The sequence below is a fragment of the Parambassis ranga genome, chromosome 2 (assembly GCF_900634625.1).
Source record: "Parambassis ranga chromosome 2, fParRan2.1, whole genome shotgun sequence".
NCBI lineage: Eukaryota > Metazoa > Chordata > Actinopteri > Ambassidae > Parambassis > Parambassis ranga.
In genome coordinates, this window is record NC_041023.1 from 1,809,672 (window position 1) to 1,828,558 (window position 18,887).

At 46.0% G+C, this 18,887-nt stretch overlaps 2 protein-coding genes across 3 annotated transcripts in view; one reads left to right on the plus strand and one right to left on the minus strand.

Moving 5' to 3' along the window:
- The first annotated feature begins 826 nt into the window (after positions 1 to 826).
- On the plus strand, positions 827 to 3,960 carry orc4 (origin recognition complex, subunit 4). The gene is made up of 14 exons (XM_028399404.1): positions 827 to 894; positions 1,340 to 1,413; positions 1,487 to 1,563; positions 1,942 to 2,032; positions 2,113 to 2,188; positions 2,272 to 2,357; positions 2,428 to 2,476; positions 2,549 to 2,700; positions 2,789 to 2,962; positions 3,038 to 3,124; positions 3,204 to 3,312; positions 3,391 to 3,486; positions 3,560 to 3,627; positions 3,706 to 3,960. The coding sequence occupies exons 2-14, from the start codon at positions 1,357 to 1,359 to the stop codon at positions 3,886 to 3,888; spliced, it is 1,305 nt and encodes a 434-aa protein (XP_028255205.1). The 5' UTR covers positions 827 to 894; positions 1,340 to 1,356; the 3' UTR covers positions 3,889 to 3,960.
- Positions 3,961 to 4,184: 224 nt separating this feature from the next.
- Positions 4,185 to 18,887, minus strand: part of LOC114448217 (activin receptor type-2A-like) — a 30,661-nt gene continuing 15,958 nt past the window's right edge. The window contains exons 4-12 of one of the 2 annotated variants that reach the window (XM_028425029.1): positions 18,638 to 18,792; positions 11,412 to 11,555; positions 11,180 to 11,323; positions 9,302 to 9,447; positions 9,100 to 9,214; positions 8,874 to 9,012; positions 8,656 to 8,786; positions 8,321 to 8,559; positions 4,185 to 8,245 (exon numbers count right to left, since the gene is read on the minus strand). In XM_028425029.1, the coding sequence (XP_028280830.1) occupies positions 8,365 to 8,559; positions 8,656 to 8,786; positions 8,874 to 9,012; positions 9,100 to 9,214; positions 9,302 to 9,447; positions 11,180 to 11,323; positions 11,412 to 11,555; positions 18,638 to 18,792 (1,169 nt within the window). In that variant the 3' untranslated portion in view covers positions 4,185 to 8,245; positions 8,321 to 8,364. Of the gene's footprint in view, positions 8,560 to 8,655; positions 8,787 to 8,873; positions 9,013 to 9,099; positions 9,215 to 9,301; positions 9,448 to 11,179; positions 11,324 to 11,411; positions 11,556 to 18,637; positions 18,793 to 18,887 lie in introns of both variants that reach the window. The other variant, XM_028425022.1, reaches the window with a different exon arrangement.

Below are 18,887 nucleotides of genomic sequence, written 5' to 3' on the forward strand. Positions count from 1 at the left end.
TTTTTTTGTGAAAGTCATTATTATTATTGTGGTAAAACCCTATTATTTTGCTAATGTTTGGAAGTATTTGTTACAATAATGAGGTGTAACCAGCTGCAATTTGTTGTAATGATGATAATTAATTACATTAACTGGAAGGTTTCACATCTTTTTTTAATATTCTGTCATGAAACAAGCTGAAATATTCACATGAGAGGAAACTTTCCAGATAAATAAAGGTGATAAAAGCTGCAGAGTTCCGTCATGTGAAGTGAAAAGAAGATGCAGCTCGTGGAGTTTCCGTCTGAAGGTCAAACCTGAGGAGACGTTAGATGAATGTGGTGTATGAGCTGCTGTAAAAAGGGCCGCTTCATGTATTTTTAAGGGCAAACACGGAGCCGAACGTGTGAGCGGAGAGTCGTATTTTAGAATAATGTGACAGGCTAAATGTGAGCTCAGACCGGGGAGACGATTCCAGAGATGTGTGGAGGTTTATTGTGCTTTTATCATCAGTCAACCAAAAGCCACAGGAAGCCTTTAAGACTCTGCAGAGCTTCATCGTCACTGTGAATGAGTGAAAGATGTTGTTATGCAGCTTTACAAGCTTCCCTCATGATGTCATTCAATGTTTGATTCTATCATAATATTCATAATATGTTTGTTTTTATGTCTCTAAATGTCACAATTAAACATGTTTTCTAAAATTAAAGTGTTGCTCATTAAAGGATTAAACTCACAGAGTAATTTTCTACCCCACACCGCTCTATTCTATTTCATTCCGTTCTATTTGATTCTATTCTAGCCTCTTCCGGGCTCCAGCCAATCAGAGGAGCGATACGGTTCAAACCGGAAGTTGTCACTGCTAGCAGCGCAGGCTTCCCGCGAACATTGAGACTTTTACAGCAGCTTCTCCGGGTAAGTGTCGTTACTAATGAGCGTAAATACAAACTCACGTTACTTTAGATACACAATCAGAGTCGTAACACTCTGATTCACGCAGCTGACGGCGGACACACAACTATCGATCCCCGCTTATCAGCTACAATGCGCGCAGAACGACATAAAACCCGACTCTACTTCGGTGTTTTCCTCCTTGTCAGCACATAAATACACATCATTAACCACAACTTGTGTATATTTGAGTTTTAACAGTTGTTTTATAATTCGCAAACTAATGCATACGTCACTACTGTAACATATTTTAAAGATTTCTTTTACTGACTTCCTGGTTACTGCGTGATCACTGCCTGTAATCGACACATAATTGGTGTTTCTGGGTATTTTTTTTTATCATTTATACATCGATAGAAATCAAATAAAACAGTAATAATAAAGTTATTTGGGTCTTTATGTTTTGCAGGCTAGACTCGCATCATTATGAGTAAGAGGAAGGTGAAGGATGCTCCTCTTCCTCTTGGGGACTGCCTCACAGAGGTTTGTATGGACCAGAATGAGAGCGCCTGCCATTTGTGTTTTGTTTTTAATATTATTATTATATTATTTTTAGGCTCAACAGGTTTTGAGGGAGCGGTTTTGCCGTCAGCAGCTCCCCGACAGGCCAGAGGGAGTGGAAGCTCAACACAAGTAGGTTTATTCCATCACTGTGATTACAGAATAACCTCCTAAAATATTCAGAGTCTGTATATGGTGTAGCTGGAAGCAGCAAGGTGAGCTGTCCCTCCCTGTAGTAGGAGGTGTCATCCATAATGAAGAGCAGTCCTGGAGCTCAGTGTTCGTTTCAGTGACCCAGTTCAGTCTTACCTGTGCTGACAGCACTGTCCCAGTTTGGAGCTCCAGGTCCCGGCTGACTTGGGCACAGCGAGTGTCCCAGGTGTTGCTCTGTAGTGCAGGAAGTGAAATCCACCTCATTAAAAAGCAGCTGTTTACAGAAAAAGTAGGAGAAGGTCTGCAACCTGAAGAGCATTATGGGTATTGTAGTTAAAGTTTGATTTCTACCCCCAGGCACCTCCTGGAGCTGCTGAAGCGGACAGCTGTCCACGGGGAGAGTAACTCGGTGCTAATCGTTGGCCCCAGAGGAGCAGGGAAGACAATGGTGAGCCCCCACAGGCTTGAACAGAGGATGATTTTGGAGGGCTGTGAGGTCTGAGAGTGTTTGTGTCTCTGTGTCTGCAGCTGCTGCAGTGTGTGCTGAGAGACCTGCTGGAGGAGACAGAAGTGCAGAAGAACCTTTTACAGGTTCATCTTAATGGTATGAGGCGTTCACACCAGACCTCAGTCAACCTAATTCAAAGATTCGCTGCTAGAAGCTGACACACGTGTGGTTTGGTTCAGGGCTCCTGCAGACTGATGACAGAGTAGCACTGAAAGAAATAACCAGGCAGCTGCACCTGGAGAACGTCGTAGGCGACAAAGTGTTTGTGAGTATTCACTCAGAGTCACATTTACATCTGTTCGTGCTCCGATTTAAATATATTTGTCTACTTTCAGGGAAGCTTTGCAGAAAATCTGGCGTTTCTTCTTGAGGCCTTGAAAAAAGGTTTGAAAATGTTTTTTAATATAAGGTCAAGAACCGAATTCAGGCGCCTGATGTATGAGTTCTGTTTGGTAGGTGATCGCAGCAGCAGCCGCCCGGTGTTGTTCATCCTGGAGGAGTTCGACCTCTTCGCCCACCATAAGAACCAGACCCTGCTCTACAACCTTTTCGACGTGTCCCAGTCCGCCCAGGCGCCCATCGCTGTGGTGGGGATCACCTGCCGACTGGTCAGCCTCAGAAACACATTTCAGCTCATTGTGTTAACCTCTACAAGATGCAGGTGGTTTTAAAGGTTTGTGTGTTTTTTCCACCCAGGATGTTCTGGAGCTGCTGGAGAAGCGCGTGAAATCGCGGTTTTCCCACCGTCAGATCCACCTGCTGAGCAGCCTCACATTCACTCAGTACCTGCAGCGCGCCAGAACGCAGCTCAGCTTACCGGACAATTTCCCTGATAGCAAATTTGCTCAGGAGTGGAATGAAGATGTGACGGTAGAGTACCGAACACTGTCGACAACAACGAACCAAACAGATCTGTGCATTTAAACGACGTGTTTGTTTCCTCAGACTCTGTGTGAGGACAAATCCGTGGAGGAGGTTTTACAGAGACACTTTCACTCCAGCAAAGACTTCCGCTCTCTGCATATGCTGCTGGTACGATCGGCACCCGTCTTATCCTTCTGTGTGAAATGGAAGCAGCGTTTCTAAAGCCTGTTTTGAAAACTCTCTTCAGATGTTGTGTCTGAGTCGCGTCTCTGTGGCCAAACCGACCATCAAACCTGCCGACCTGCTGGATGCCAGCCGCCTGTGTCTGGCAGACGCCAAGGCAAACATGCTCCACGGTAAAATCATAACACAAACAAACACACCTTTTAAAAGTCAACACGAGTTTCATGTGTGTTTGTCCGTCCTCTGTTTAGGTCTGTCCATCCTGGAGCTGTGCCTGATCATCGCCATGAAACACCTGAACGACGTCTACGAAGGAGAGCCGTTCAATCTGCAAATGGTTCATAACGGTACGAACGAATCCGCCTCGGTGATCGCCTCTTAAAGTTCACTCCCTCATGTCTGCTTATTGGACCCTTGCAGAGTTTAAGAAGTTTCTGCAGAGGAAGTCAAACTCCATGTACAACTTTGACCAGCCTGTCATCATGAAGGTTCGTTAAAAAAACAAACAAACACGTCCTCTGAATCAGAGTAAAACCGCCCACGTTCATGTGCTTCTGAATCCTCAGGCCTTCGAGCACCTGCAGCAGCTGGAGCTGATCCGGCCGGCCGACAGCTCCGCGGCCAAAACTCAGAGGGAGTACCAGCTGATGAGACTCATGCTAGACCACAGTCAGATCATGGAGGCCCTGCAGAAGTACCCACAATGCCCCACTGATGTGAAGCAGTGGGCCATGTCGGCGTTTGGCTAGCACGAGCTGTCCTGTCTGAGGTTCTAACAGCTGGTTTACTGTAAATAATACCTAATAAAGCTTTAAACACTACAGGCGACTACACTTATTGATAATAATGTAAACTCCTTACACATCTAAGATCTTAACTTGACGTACTAATTCACCTTAAATTCATGCACACTTGTATCTGGCTGCTGTCTGCACTGCTGAATGCTGCCATCTAGTGGTGGATCCATGCTTTAACCTAGACAGGGGAGCAGAAACAACCTCATCAGCTTTGGTTTCAGGACATTTAAAAAAAGAAAACATCACCATTCACAAACTAAAAACACATTTATTTACATAACGTGGATCACTTCAGCTGATAAAAACCATTAGCTCAGAGCTACAGCGCGGATCATGGATCATTCCGGCCTCCTCTGTGATGCTACAGGGGTCTCCTCTGCTTGGACTTAAGGAGCTGGTAAAGACTCTTTCATTGAAAGTCCAGACCCGTCCATTTTCACATTATTTCTGGTCAGTAACAACACGCACAGTCACATGTATCAGGCCTTTTATTTTTTCCTTTTTTTTAAGCCCCTGAGCATCACAGAGAGACTGCAGATCCTGGATCAGAGCTGGCACTCAAAGCTTTGAGAAATGTGGGGTCAAAAATGCTCGTAGTGTTTTTTGTGTTTTTTTTTTTTCTTTTGTAGAAATTTCAGGCCTCTGGCAGCTAGACTCATGGGTCTGAACGGCGAGGTCACTGGAGTTCAATGTTTCCTCTAAAGTTTTCTACCGACAGTGGGGAAACGGAGGAGATGCTGGAATGAAACACCTGTAGTGGATGATTGTAGTATCACATGTGGAGTATTGCAGCTGCTCTTTAAGAGCTTCCAGGGGTTTTATAAGGGGGACCCGATCCTTGATTATCATTATTATTTTTAAATCTGCTGATGAACCCTGTTCTTTACAATGAGCCTGTAGCTTTTAGCTTAAACAAAGCTCGACTTAGCAATGAGAAGGGGGGGCGGGGTTCGGCCAGACCCGGGCCAGGCTGCCGAATCCGAAACACAAGGAGCAAAGTATAAATGAGCGCAGAGGAAACACTGAAGTTCAACACGCACTTATAAAGATTCAGCTCAAGAGTATATAGTTGATAACAGGTATTTATGTTCTCATGTCTGTACAGGGCCTAGACTGCTTAAAGTAGTGGGAGGGTAGGGAAGGGGGGAACAAGACACAAATGTTTCACTTGGTAGTTTATATTCACAGCAATGTGAGGTGCTGGGCTGGAGGAGGTCACGGCAGGAAGCGGTGAAGCAGCCCGCGGTCCCATTCAGACGGCTTTACATCAGATTCAGGAGCTGGTAGGATCCTTCCTGCGAGATTTACAAAAACGCACCCAGGAGATGGTGTGAATGGACGACGGGGTTGGTTTCACCGCTTCCTACAGGACGGGGCACAATCACACAAAACCAGCCAAACGCAAAGCCCGCTAAAAGGTACATGGGGCCGGGCTCAATCCATTAAAGAACACACAATACTGGAACCCAGGAGAGTCTGAAGAACATTCATTCTCGGTCGTTTGTCCATAGACTAGAAAGAAGCATGTTACACTTTTATATCTTTTTTTTTTTTGTTTGTTTGTTGTTTTTTTTTTGAAGTATTTCCTGAACTAAAAGTGAACACCCCGCCCACAAATAAACACCCCCCCCTCCCCCCAACAACAACAACAACAACGTCATCATCAACAACAACCGTCAAACGGCGCCAGCTCGTACGAGCCGCACCTGAACTTCTGATCCCCCAAAACCCTCAGGCCAGTAAAATAAAAAATAAATACAACATATCAATATGCAATAGGTCACGGATTAAAAAAAAAAAGAGAGAGAGAGAAATTAAAATGCTACAAGTTATTTGTGTGTGTGTGTATTGAGTCACTCCTGCAGCTGATCCTACAGAGGTGCAGGGTAGTTTGCGGCACTGGTTGCATATAACTCGCTAGAACTTAGAAAAGCATAGTACTGAATCCCTGAATGGTGTTTTTGTCAGTCTGGGGCGGTTTCACGGGCGCAGTTTAAACTGAAGACGGTGACTCTGGAAAGGTCGATGTGGCGGCACGAGTCCGTCGACTCGGCCAGCCACTTTGGCAGGAAAACCAACCAACGTTTGGTTTTTGAAATCAATCCACTTGGCTGCTGAAAATACTGGTAGGATAATAGCATTGGTGGAGGGTAACACTGGTGTTTCTGGATCAACTTGTTTTTTTTTTTAGATTTTGGTTTCTTTGCCACACTTTCTACCCCGATAGAAATCCCTGCGAGTGAGGTAGTGCTTATTGAAGGGCTGCTGGGGTTTGCAGTACTGATCGTCCCTGACAGCAGTGTATATTCAAAATAAAAAAGCAGCAGCAGCAGCAGCAGCAGCATGAGGAAGCGATATCGATGCAGATATTGTACTCGTGCTACAGTAAGTAAATAACAAGATGATGGCTTCAACTTCCTTCAGGTTTGCTGTGTTGTTGCAAAAAATGTTTTCTGTGTGCATTCCAGCCAAATGACAAAAACTCTTGGGGTGCATGTAAGTGCTTAAAAATAATTCCAATTAAAGGATTTGCTGTGAAGAAAGCACAATTATGTATGTATTTGGTAATAAAACAAAAAAAGAAAAGGGAAGTTTTGTCACGTTTTCAGATTTTAAACTGCGTCCCGGGAAACGGTCCCAGAGCTTGAGGAGAGACTGCAGGTCTGCCGGCACCAGTGTTCAATGTCCCTCAGAGAGAAATAAAGACAAAAAAACATCACCGTCGCCCTTGGCAACAGCGACAAATACATCCGTTTCTGCCTGACATCTACAAGAGTAACTATTATGGATACGTAGAAATGGCACCAGGATGAAAGAGAGATTCCTCGTCTCAGCTCATCTGAACCGCCGTGTTAGCCGTGTTAGCCGTGTTAGCCGTGCAAGTGTTTGGTTAGTGTCTCAAAAACATTTAGCCCAGAACACTGAAGAGCTGGAGCTTTTTTTTTTTTTTTTGGCTTTCTGACGGAGAGGCGGTGAAAACGGGGGTTTTACACACCGGCTCTCCAGACTAACTAAACACGCCTGAAGTGAAGGAGGAGGCCCAGGCGGCGGCACGGCTAAAACCATCGCAGGTAGAGACGAGGCAGACGGAGGAAGAATCAGCAAGAAGAGGAGGTACTCCAGTCCGAGGAGGGGGAGGTGGAGGATGCGTGAGGGGGGGTGAGTGAGTAGCAAAGATTCCTGAGGTGTATCAAAAGAGAGTCTTGATAGTAATCCAAAAACAAAAAAAAGAGAGAGACCTGTGCAATCAAATCAAAAGCAAGCTGGCTCAGCTAAATACAACTCCGAAGTAGGGCTGGGTATCAACAGCCCAGGTGACTTTTTCTACGTAAAGGTACGCTCCGAGAGATCTTGGGTCTCACAGCCAGCGCTAATCCAGAGAGGGGGGGGGATTATAAATCCATAATCCAGATCTCAGAGATGAGATGTTTACTCCGTCGTCGACAGCTGACACGGCAAACAAAACAAAACAAACAAGAAAATCACGTTAAACGGCGCCATCATGGGGGGGCTTGTGTTTTCATCCCATTATTAGATAAATCAACGTGGAGCGTCACTACAGGTGAGGCTATAAGAGAGGGGAGGAAAAAGGGAGAAACTGGTGTGTGGCCAGTGTGAGCAGGGAGAGGGACTAATTTAAACTGTGTCCATCTGAACTGAGGTATACCTGGTTGAAGGAGGTTTATGGTTTTCTTTTTTTTTTTTTTTTTTAAATCTGTCGTAATGCTTGAAAATGGACCCCCCCCCTCCCCCTTCCCTCCCCCTTTTAAAATAAGCTTGATTACCAAGTCGTCTGGGTCCATAATACACTATGTACAGCAGCATTACACTATAAACATTCAGAAGCCGTTGCTTATTGGCAGAACGATAGTCGTTTCTTCAAAAAAAAAAAAAAAACGCACACAAGAAAACAGCAAATGTATCGAGAACCGGGTGCTCTGCGTCTTTTTTCGTTTCTTTTTTTCTCTTTACACTAAAATGCACTGAGAGTTCTGTGAAATTAATCTGCGAGATCATCTCTCTCTGTAGAAAACCAAGCAGAACAGGTGTGTGTGTGTGTGTGTGTGTGTGTGTGTGTATAAAACAATACATGAGAAAAGTGTCTGTCGTCGTCCCAGCGTGTCACTACTGTCACTCGGTGACGTCGTCCCGTCAGTCTGTGGCCGTTAAAAGATCCTGAATTGTTTGCTCGGGGTAAGAGAAAGAGATCGTTAAAATCCTCAGGCACACATATCAAAAATGAGGTGGATATCGACCGATGTGGTGAGGCGGGCGCAGGGTGTTTCCTGAACGCGAGTAGCGGCCCGCACTTAAAGGAACAACAAAAAAAAAAATGAACAAAACAAAAACAAATGAACAAAAAAAAAACACTAAGCCAACCAACCAGGGTCAGCTGTTCATCCGCTCCGGCATCAGGTGATTGGCTGATCATAAGCTGGACTCCTTGGGTGGGAGGTCCACGTTTGTCACCATGGTGACGACTGTGACGATCTCCTCCGGGCCGATGACGGGGGCTTGGCGCTGCATTTGGCCGATGCGCTCCTCGACGCAGCCGGCGGACAGGCGAGCCTCAGCCTCGTGGTCCCAACAGTCCTCGATGGTTTCGCAGAGCATGGCCAGACCCTGTGAGGGACAGAACGGGGGAGGGGGGGGTGTTAATCGGATGTGTTTCAGCATCCCTCCTTTGTTTATTGGGGGATAAGTGTTCTTTCTGCTCACCGCGTGCTTCTGCCAGCAGTCTCGCAGGCAGGGCCGCAGCTTCTTATGCACCACCACCTCCTGCATGTCCTCCAGAGACGGGTGCTGTCCCACCTCCTCCTCAAAGGGGAGCATGTACTCATCCACAGGGCCTGGTGACATGCACACAAATCCTAAATAAGCATGTAGCACGTGACAAGTGTGGAAGAACAAAACTGATTATCGGCCATCGGTCTCACCGTCAGCAGCGGTGCACCGCGATGCGAGCTCCCAGAGGACGAGTCCAAAGGCGTACATGTCGATTCGCAGGAACGAGTCTCGCTGGAAGTTGATGGCGCCCTCCAGGACTTCAGGAGCCATGTAGCGTCGCGTTCCCACCTGCAGCACAGACAGAGCAGGAGGTGAAAGGTCGGAAACATCATAATGACGACCTAACATGATGCAGAGAGATGTTTTACACCGTACCTGTCCATGAGTGTCTCCTGCAGATTTCCCAGCTTCAAACTTCAGAGCGAGGCCGAAGTCAGCTATGCAGGCCGTCAGGTTATTCTTCAACAGCACGTTCTTACTCTTTATGTCCCTACGACACACAAAAACAGATCAGAGTGTAAGAGGAAAAAAAAAACATTAAAAACTATGCCGGTCAAAGTGGAGACGGTCAACACACCTGTGAGCTATGGAGGGCTTGTGTCCGTCCTTGTGACCCGGGATGTCTTCATGGAGGTAGGCGAGGCCGCGGGCCGCCGACTGAGTGATGTGGCAGAGCTCGTTCCAGGACACGATGTTGGCCTTCAGGTAGTCTGTGAGCGAGCCCTGGTGGTGGAGCCAAGTGAGAGAGGACAGAAAGTAAACACAAAACAGAGAGGGGCAGCTTGAATAAGACAGTAAATAATCGTGAAGGGCGACTTTATTTTAATGATTTCCACTTGTGTGGAGCATGCCAGGTTGCCATGGTAACAGCAGTACATCTAATGCAGCTGCTGGGTAAGCACTGTCTTCAACAGCTTGACTGAAAGTTGAATTAATGAACGTTTGAACTGGAAAAATGACTTTCTGCTGCTAAAAGTGTAACGTCCTACGTCACAAAGACGACTTCCTGCACGTTTATTGTCGAGCTCTGGGAGTCTCTTATCTGCTGGGCTGCGTTTGATCGCCGCTCTTTAATCTCTTTGTTTGCTGGGGATGTGTTATCAGGTTATCTCTGCATGCGCTGATACGCAGAAAAGAAATTCATGGTCCAAGCTTTCAAGCCGCATCTGTTTACTTCCTCTGCTCTTACATAGTGTATGTCAATACAATGCAAGGTCACTGCTAAAAAAAAAAGGCCAAAGACGGGTGTAGGTGTCCGGAGCGACCACCAGAGGGCAGAGAGCTCCAACAGATTAGGAATAAATAATGCAGTCTCCTGTTGTTCTGCTTCAGGATAAATGCTTTCCTGTTAAAAAGCAGCCCCTTTGAAACAGAGCCGCTGACAGCTTTTAATATCCATGTGATGTAAAGATTAAAATACGGGGAGTTTTTGAAGAGGCTTGTATCCCTTAAAAGCAAGCCGCTGCATGCTGGCGCTAGAAATCCTCAAGTGTAAAGCTGCAGCAAACGTAAATCAAGGAGACGGTGAACTTGGATGCCTGTTTGCAGGCCAGAGTTGAAGTTTACAGGACGTCTGCTTACAAAATAATGACTGCAAGTGTTTGACAGCAGTTTCTAGTGGTGTGTGCTTCTACAAACTGATCTAAACCTTCAACGCTGTTTCTTTGGGAGAGCTTCTGTGCAGCACTTGTAGCTCCAAGGCTAAGTGGCTTTCCAAGAGGGGGTATTGTTTGAGCTGAAGCCTCGCCGCCACCACACCCACGGCCTTCAATTTTTCAACCTTCGTTCATGCAAGAAAGGCTTCTCGAGCACGCACATTCAAATCCTGCGCCCGGGCTGGGAAATTCAGGCAGGTCAGGCGTACAGGAATCACTCTCCACTTCGGCGGTAATGACCCTTAAAACACAGAGGCACTTAAGAGTCCCGAATGTTAAAGAGGGCGAGGGAGACACGGCGGGGCTCAATCCACCTTTCTCTACACAAAATGCTTTTTGATGGTCCTTGAATGCAGCTGTTTTATGTGCGATTCCTGTAAGATATGACTACATCTGAACTCAAAATAGCTTGAATCAATATGATTATGTAAAATCTGTACTCCTCCTTGAAACTAGGAAGCCACGATTGACTCACATGTGACCAGCACACCAGTCACATCTGGAACTGACAGCAAAGATGTGGCTGATCTGTCTACGGCTGAGTTAGGCTGTGACAATCTTGTAGCCATGATTGTGTTGTTGCCACAGAGGTGTAGGACTTCATATTGCATTGAAACGTGAGCTGAACATGGGACAGGAGAGAGTGGGTTTCAAAGGGGTTAAAGTCAGCCTAGCTGAGGTTTAAAGACAGCGAAAGGCTGAAGCTACTGATGTGTATCAAGGTTGTTCTCGTATAGAGCACCTTTGCTGCAAATGGATCGATAATGCTGGTGGTATATCTCCGGCCCTGACAGCGTTACCTTGTCGTGGTAGGCGGTGATGAGCCACAGCTCCAGGTCCAAGTTGTTGTTCCTCTTCTCCACGCCGATAAAGTGGAGGATGTTGTCGTGCTTCATGCCGCTCACGCTGTACATCTCGTACTCGTTCTGCCAAGACAGCTTGTCCTGCAGGGGCAGAGATGCAGATGTTACTTTTTTTTTTTTTTTTGCTAGCAGTGCTGTCGGCGCTCTCCCGAGCGCAGCGATACCATACCTGGATGGGGAAGATCTTAACGGCCACGTGTTCGTTCAGCAGCTGGGCCTTCCACACGCAGCCGAAGCGCCCCCTGGCTTTCACTTCGATCAGCTGCAGAGGTTTGTGTCCCAACATGGGGGATGGCGGTGAAGGCCCTGGATCCTGCAGAGACAAAAAGAAAAGCAAAGAGTGTTATCTTTGTTCTTTTACGCTTTTGTGCAGAGCATTAAAATAGCGTTGGCTTACACTGAAGGTGACCGGCGCTTTTGGCAGCGTGACTGCGTGCCTGAGGAGCTTAGGCCAGCGGAATCACTATCATCTTCACATCTTAAATCACATCTTACAACGCATATTTATAGACTCTCTGCTTTTATGTGAAGATGCCCTCATGTTATTATTATTATTGCTGCCAACATACTGTTTGTAGCCTCACATGCTGTACTCCTTTCACATCTCTGCAGGGTTCAGATGCATTCATTTTAAATTCAATTAAACCCCTCTGGGCTGCATTTGCTTCAGTTTACAGAAGCATGGTTGTAACTGGAAGGCTGCCAGTTTGAGTCCAATGAGCGACTACCACTGAGCAAGGCACGCACAGGACACACGAGGCTTTGAGGCTTAATTACTGATTTAAATGAGAACTTTAAAGAGCCGCCATGTGTAACGGCGGCAGGTCAAACCTCATGCCTGTGCCCTCTGCTCATGCTAATCCCATATAAACAAAAGTGAAAGCAAGGAAGCCAAGTGTTCCAAATCTAAAGTAGGTTAAACACAGCTGGTGATCGGGATTAAGCCGATCACTTTCACATGTGACTTCACAGAGGACAGAGGATGAGCGAGGATAGCGAGACACGAAGAGAGAGAGAGAGAGAGAGAGAGAGGGGGGAGGTTAAGAAGAAGCATGCAGTGCGGGAGTCACATTTCCAAAGGATAAAAGGTGGAGGAGAAAGACTAGCACATGACTGATGGCCTTTGATGAAACCAGATATGCTGCTGTAAAATCTCGGCTTTACCTCCGTGCCTCTCTGTCGCTGCTGTCAGTGGAAAAAAAAAAAAAAAGCTCTCTCTCCCTCCTTTGTAACAGCGGAGATGTTCATGTTTTCACTTGAACTGAAGGCTAACAAGGCGCTTGATAAGCTGGAGCAAGTTTCAGGACCCTGAGGCCCACAGGATCCGCACCGTAATATATCAAAAGTGCACACTTGTCAATCCTGACTCTGTTTTCCTAACCTCACATAAAAAGGCCCCCGTTTGAGTTACAAGGTTTGCCACAGATACGAGCGACAGGGAAGATTTAACAACAACACTGTCACGGATGAGGGATTAAAACTTCTGATTAATTTACAGGTGAGGTTCTGGCAGGAGGTGTCCAAGTCCTACAAACGATGATAAATAAGCTAAAGCGGCACTAATGTTGGCCAAAGCCACAAGGCATTTAACTGTGAGAGTAGTGAAAGAGGGGAGAAAGTGGCTTCAGCTTTTACCGCCTGTTCTGACAAGATTACTGCAGCTACAGAAGCAAACTGGATTTCATTTAGCAGCATTTATGACTGATCTTTATCCAGTGGGAAGTTTACATCTGGTCGTGAACTTTGGCCTTGAATACGGGCAGGAATGAAAACTTTGAATGGTGGCTTAAATCGAATTCTGGCAGGGAAACGCATGAATGTTCGATGCTCAAACGACATAAGGTTTGCACAGAAATATGACTTTGATTGAATTGACCTCTGCCTGCCGCGCGTGAGGCTAACTCCTTAAAAGAAGCTGTTGCTGTTTTGGTGGATCTTCAGAGCGGCCCTGTCCGCGCCTTTTTACCAACTGCCTGGGCAGTGCAGCGAGGGGGGAAATGGAGGATCGGAGTGGGAGCCGGTGTGTTTACTTAAAGCCTTTTTCCCCTCTAACAGAGAGCTGCGAGGCAGACCTGCTGTCTGCGCTCTGCTTTCACACCAAATGCCAGCCAAATGACGGGGAAAATTACCCACTGCGGTGCTGAGGTTGGGACTGCAGAGCGGCCCAAATGGTCTCAAGTTGGCAAAACATCTTCAAGAACACATTGTACAGACTAAAATAACACATCTATAGTTGCACAAATGTTTCTTTGCATCTGTTTTTTCTTATTTATTTCCAGCCTGAAGTCTCAGAATTCTGCTTTTTTTCTTCCCTGACCCATTTTATTCACCAAATAATATGCAGCAATCAGCCTTAAGTGTGGCACGAAATGAGCTGACAGCAGACATGATGAAAATGTTTATGTCTCACAGAAAGACTGTACCTGTAATCTGTGAATGTGGTCAATGAAAATAGGTCAGTGCTTGTTAGAGGAGGACTTCCTTTGTGCCATCGCTGTTCAGAACGGCAACAAAAACGCATTTCCGTCCGTTAACGGCGCTCCCTGTGTGAAGCTTTTATCGTTTATCTCCTAAACAAAGCACTTCCTGTTTGTGCCAATCAAACGTTTTCATTTTTTAACAATAAAACAATGATTGCTTCATGTTTCCTGGGGTAAAAGTGGTGATAGTATGGTATGAAAACTACTTTGTGTTTCTAGAAACCGGGCTTTGGTCTGACGAGGCGGCCCGGCTCAGGCCAGGGCTCGGCCCCCCCCCCCCCGGGAGTCACCGGATCCCTTGTCCGATCACAGGGCGCCGCGGCCTCAAACGGGGGCGCATTACACTTAGTCAGCAGACCACAGGAAACAGGAAAACAGAATCTGCTGCTTCACGCCGTTCTTCCCAACCCTCAACCCTCTCCCATGGCCTAATCGGGTTACACCTTCATCTATTACACCAAAACAGGTCCTTCAGGCCTGCAGATAGATAAAACTAAATCAAAATGCCAGGTTTGATTTTTAGATGTGAGAAGACAATGAACAGCGATTCCAGACTTTAACGTCTGAAGGTCACATCCTGCCTTTGACCTTAAAAGCTTGAAAGCCATCCTTCACTCCAAGTTGAAGTACATTTACAAAGGCTCCTCTTGTCCTTCGGTAATTTACACTGCAACTTGAAAAATGTTCCAGATAAGTGCCAACGCTCCTACTTATGCAAAATATATCTGCCCTCCTCCTCCTCCTCCAGTCTGCATACGAGATGGAAAAGCAAGCCGCAGTTTCACTTTTAAAGCAGATACCATTCTGGAAACTGGGCCACATCACACACAGTATGTTACATAAACATCACAGGTGCACATTCACACACACAAAAAAAAAAAAATAATGCAGGGCTGCATTCAGAGCCATATTGGCCATTTTCCACCATGCACAATACATTTTCAGCAGGGAACACAAAAGACATCCATCCATGCAACTAACCCAAGCAGAACAAAGAAAGAAAAACATGACGACTGAGAAGAACAAAATGGTGGTCTGGGATTGAAGGTGGAGAATTCATACCAAGCTCTGAACCCAAAAAAGGAGGGGGGGGGGGGACTATAATAGCGTTTCAACTTCAGGTAAACTGCTCTTACCTCCACCATAATGTGAAAGGCGTGCTTGTTGAAAAGGAACATAAGAAGCAAACAGAGAAATTATTGCTGTTTTCTGTCGGTTAGTGGATGAAAAAGAGGCAGATACATGGATCACTCCTGCCTGAACTTCTCCTCTCCAAACCAGGGCTTGGTTATATGGACATGTGAATGGGTTTTGTCACAGAATAAGGGGTTAATAAACTCAGATGATGCTCTCGAGTACAGCACAAATATAAATGTGACAAATGGATGAAGACACAGAAATGTTTCAGTGTAATCCGATATAGATTTTATGTTCAGGCCACCAAAGAGTTAAATACGCCACTGTGTGAAGTCTGCTGATCTTTTAGGACTCCTTTAGAAAGCTGCACCCAGACAAACAAGATGTAAGTAGCTCCATAATGAAGCAATTGATGAGATTTTGGTCAGGATCGATCGGTAAAGATGGACAGAGATGAGAAAATAGGGTCCAGGTTGAAGAAGAAGAAAAAAAAAAAAGTGGCTAGACTTATGTTTAAGTGCTCCGAAGCTCCCGGCCCCTCTGTGTGAAAGCTGTGGGTCTGTGTACTCAGACAGGATCAATTCCAGTTTGCCTCCACTTCGCGCTGTGGTGTGAATAATGGAGGCTTGGTGGCAAATATGCACTCCGTGATGGACCGCGGCCATAATGACATAATGATAGTGTGCGACAAAATGGCTCTGCCGCAGCGCATTTCCTGCATTTCACACCGAGTCTGATCTCTGGGAGGGCTTGGAAGGTTCATAAATTACATGTGAGCAGCAAAAGAAAATCTGACATGCACTTGTTTACGTGAGGAATCAGCCTCTTTCCTCTCTTTCATCAGCTCCTCCTCCTCCTGAACCTGACCCGGACTAGATATTAACGACTGAATGAGAAAGTGCAGCAGGAGCTCTTTCCTGGGCTGTGTTTTATGTCTTGCTGTCAGTTTTTAAAAAGCGTGTTGACCTGCTAAAGGGTGAGTTTAGGGTTTATAGCTGTCAGAAAAGCACTAATGGGATGCTATGGTATAGTTTCTATGGCAACAGAACCATAAAAAAAAAAAAAAAACAATGCTCACTGGTCTATAAACATGTTTGCTCTGTCTTTGTTGTGCAAATTTTCCCTCTGACATAACATATCCTACAGCTCGGGAGAAACACACGTCTCCATTTTTCTTGGTTACCATGGCGATGTGTCCTTCATATATATATTTATATATATATATATATAGCGTAGGGGCCATTAGGGAGTCAGAGAAAGTGCAATGTGGCAGTAAACAAGCGCCGACTGATCAAGTGCCACTTAAACTTAAAGACGGGGGGAATTTTTGGTCAGAAGTGCACCGCACAGGTGTGGCTGTAAGATCACCACCAACTGGAGGGTGGAGCCAATAAACAGACGCAGGCGTAGCGCTGACTGTACCCTTCCGATGATGACAAAAAGGCAACTGTTGTTGGATTTGTGTCCAGGGTCCACACATGAACACACACATGAAATGTAAAAAAAAAAAATGCGTAGTCTCCGACTGCTCAAGCTGCAGCTGACATAATCGTAAACCGTAAACACGTAAAACCGTGTTTTAATTACAGATTTAGATTAAATGTGCACAGTGAGGGATTGAGGGCATTTTCCATTTTACGAGAACTGCAGCAGGCAACACATGGAAAATAATAACGGTATGGTTCATGACGAGGAGAATGCCTTTCCGTGCACGCTTTAAACCGGCAACAGGTGTGGCCAATTTGTTGCTGTCACATTAAAAATACATGAGTAAGTACAGTGCAGCGCAGAAGCACGACGGTGCAGAAACGAGCATGACGAAGCAGAGTGCAGTAGCAGCGTTAGCGGAGGAGATAATTACGAGTATTTCTTGACCTTTCTGGTGTTTTACATTCTCCTTTGGAGCCGTTTGTGTGTTTGTAGTAGTCACTGTTGTTGTTTTTAATGTAGCTTGAGCTGCATTACAACAACAAACCCCCGTCTCTCTCCTCTCTCGATGGCTTTCTTCATCTTCAGTTGCACAAAGGAGCTGCAAACATGCTGCTATTTGTTTTAACCTAGCAGGCGAGCGGAGCTTGCTGCATCGCCTCCTTCCAGAAATGCATATGAGCTGACTTTTAAATACACTCCCGTGTGAGTGACCTCCTTTTTTTTTTCTTCCCTCCTGTCCTTGTACACCTACTCATTCATGCAATAACACACTTCTGTGCGCACACACACACCCGATTACACACATCCAGCATGACTTCATTTGTTCCGTGCCGGCTATTTTATTTCATTTTATTCCCTTGTGTGATTTTATGAATCTTTCAGGTGTTGTTTCTGTTTCCACTCTATCATCACCGCTCATCTGATCTCTTTTTTTGTCGTTTATTTATTTTATGTATTTGTTTATTTATCTGCTCCTAGGTATGATGTTTCATAAGCCTCTTAGCAGTGTTGTTTTTCAGGTTTCCAGATTGCCCGGTGCTGCTGCCGTTTTTTTTTTTATCTCTTCCCTGCTATGCCTTAGTGCTGTGCAAATACAATAACTAAGTTGAGAGAATTGCATGTCTCTCTCTTCACTCTCCCTCCCCCACACTCCCCACTCTCCCACCCACCACCATCATCCTCAGAGGCAGAGCTGCGAGCGTCTCTGTGTTTAGTTTTGTTTGCCTATATAAAGCCTCATCAATAATGCAGAGGCCCCTGACTCCTCTTCCATACGGTGCAGGCTCTGCACGGGCTTTTTCTTTTTTAACTGTGCAGCCAAGCAGCGGAGAATATAGCTCTGCTGCCATCAGGCTAAAGCGGCCTCAGATTCACGGAAACTAAATTAATCAGGATTTTGGAGGAGCAGCCTCATTCTGGGTCCTACATGGACAGACGAGGGGGGGATGTGAGGAGGTTGACAGAGGTGTTGAAGGTGACATGAAAGCATGGAAATGACAGCTGAATGAGCAACAAAGGGTGAACGGGTACACTGGCAGATGTAGGTGAAAACTGTTGTTCCAGCACCACTATAGGATTTTACACTTAAATTCTAACACCCATGTGTGATTAAAAAGCCTCTCTGACGCAATATGAACATCTCATCTACTGTGTTAAAAGCAAGCCGGAGACGTGTTTGCACTGAAAGGAAAAGACAGAACCGGGGCTCGTCTTCTGCTTCCAGAACCGTTTGAAAGAAGAGAGTGAAAAAGCAATTATCTGGACGTAAACTCTCGGCACAGTGTGTCCGTTCTCGCTCTGTCCCTCTGCTGCACCGGGCAGGAGAGAGGCCAAGGCTTCCTGAGCCCACTGATGAAACTAGATCAGCGGCGGAGTTGAAGGCTGGTTAAATAGAGGAGGCAGAGCACAGTGTGTCATACTGCACACTTCAAACAATACAGGCTTTTCATGGGAGCGTCTAACAAGCATTGACTCATGAAGGAAATAAATATCAACAAAAAATTATTGAGCCGAGCCGAGTCAGAGGTTTGGGGAGATAAATGAGTTTTTGAACCTGCTCAGAATAAAAGAGTGTAACATGGAGCCGTCCTATGTTTCCAGGACGGAAAGCGCTCGCCACATGGGAGCCGACGCGTTTTACATTTCCCCTTTGTTTGCAATTAACAGATGAAGTCGGACCCGGTGGTTGAACAGACAAAAAGAGAAACTCTAACTGCATCAGCAGCAACTTTGAAGAAAGAGGACACCACAGCCTTGATTGACAGGTGACCTCTGAGAACAGACGACAGCAGCGATGAGGGACCAAAGACAAGGAGACAAAAACGCGGCCGTGGATGTTGACACTTACATGTGTGGGGACGAGGGCAGCCGGGTAGGCCAGTTTGTGATGCCTCCACATCCAGAACGAGAAGAGGACGACGGCAGCCAGGCCTATGATGGGAACCAGGGAGTACAGCAGAGTGCTGAAGAGCTGGGGCTTCTGGGAAAATGGGTTGGAGGTGGCTGTGGGGAGGAGGGAGAGAGAGGAAATAAGTGCACCTGATTGGCTTGACATTGTGCAACATCATATGTAAGTGCAGCACTAACCGTGCTTAGAG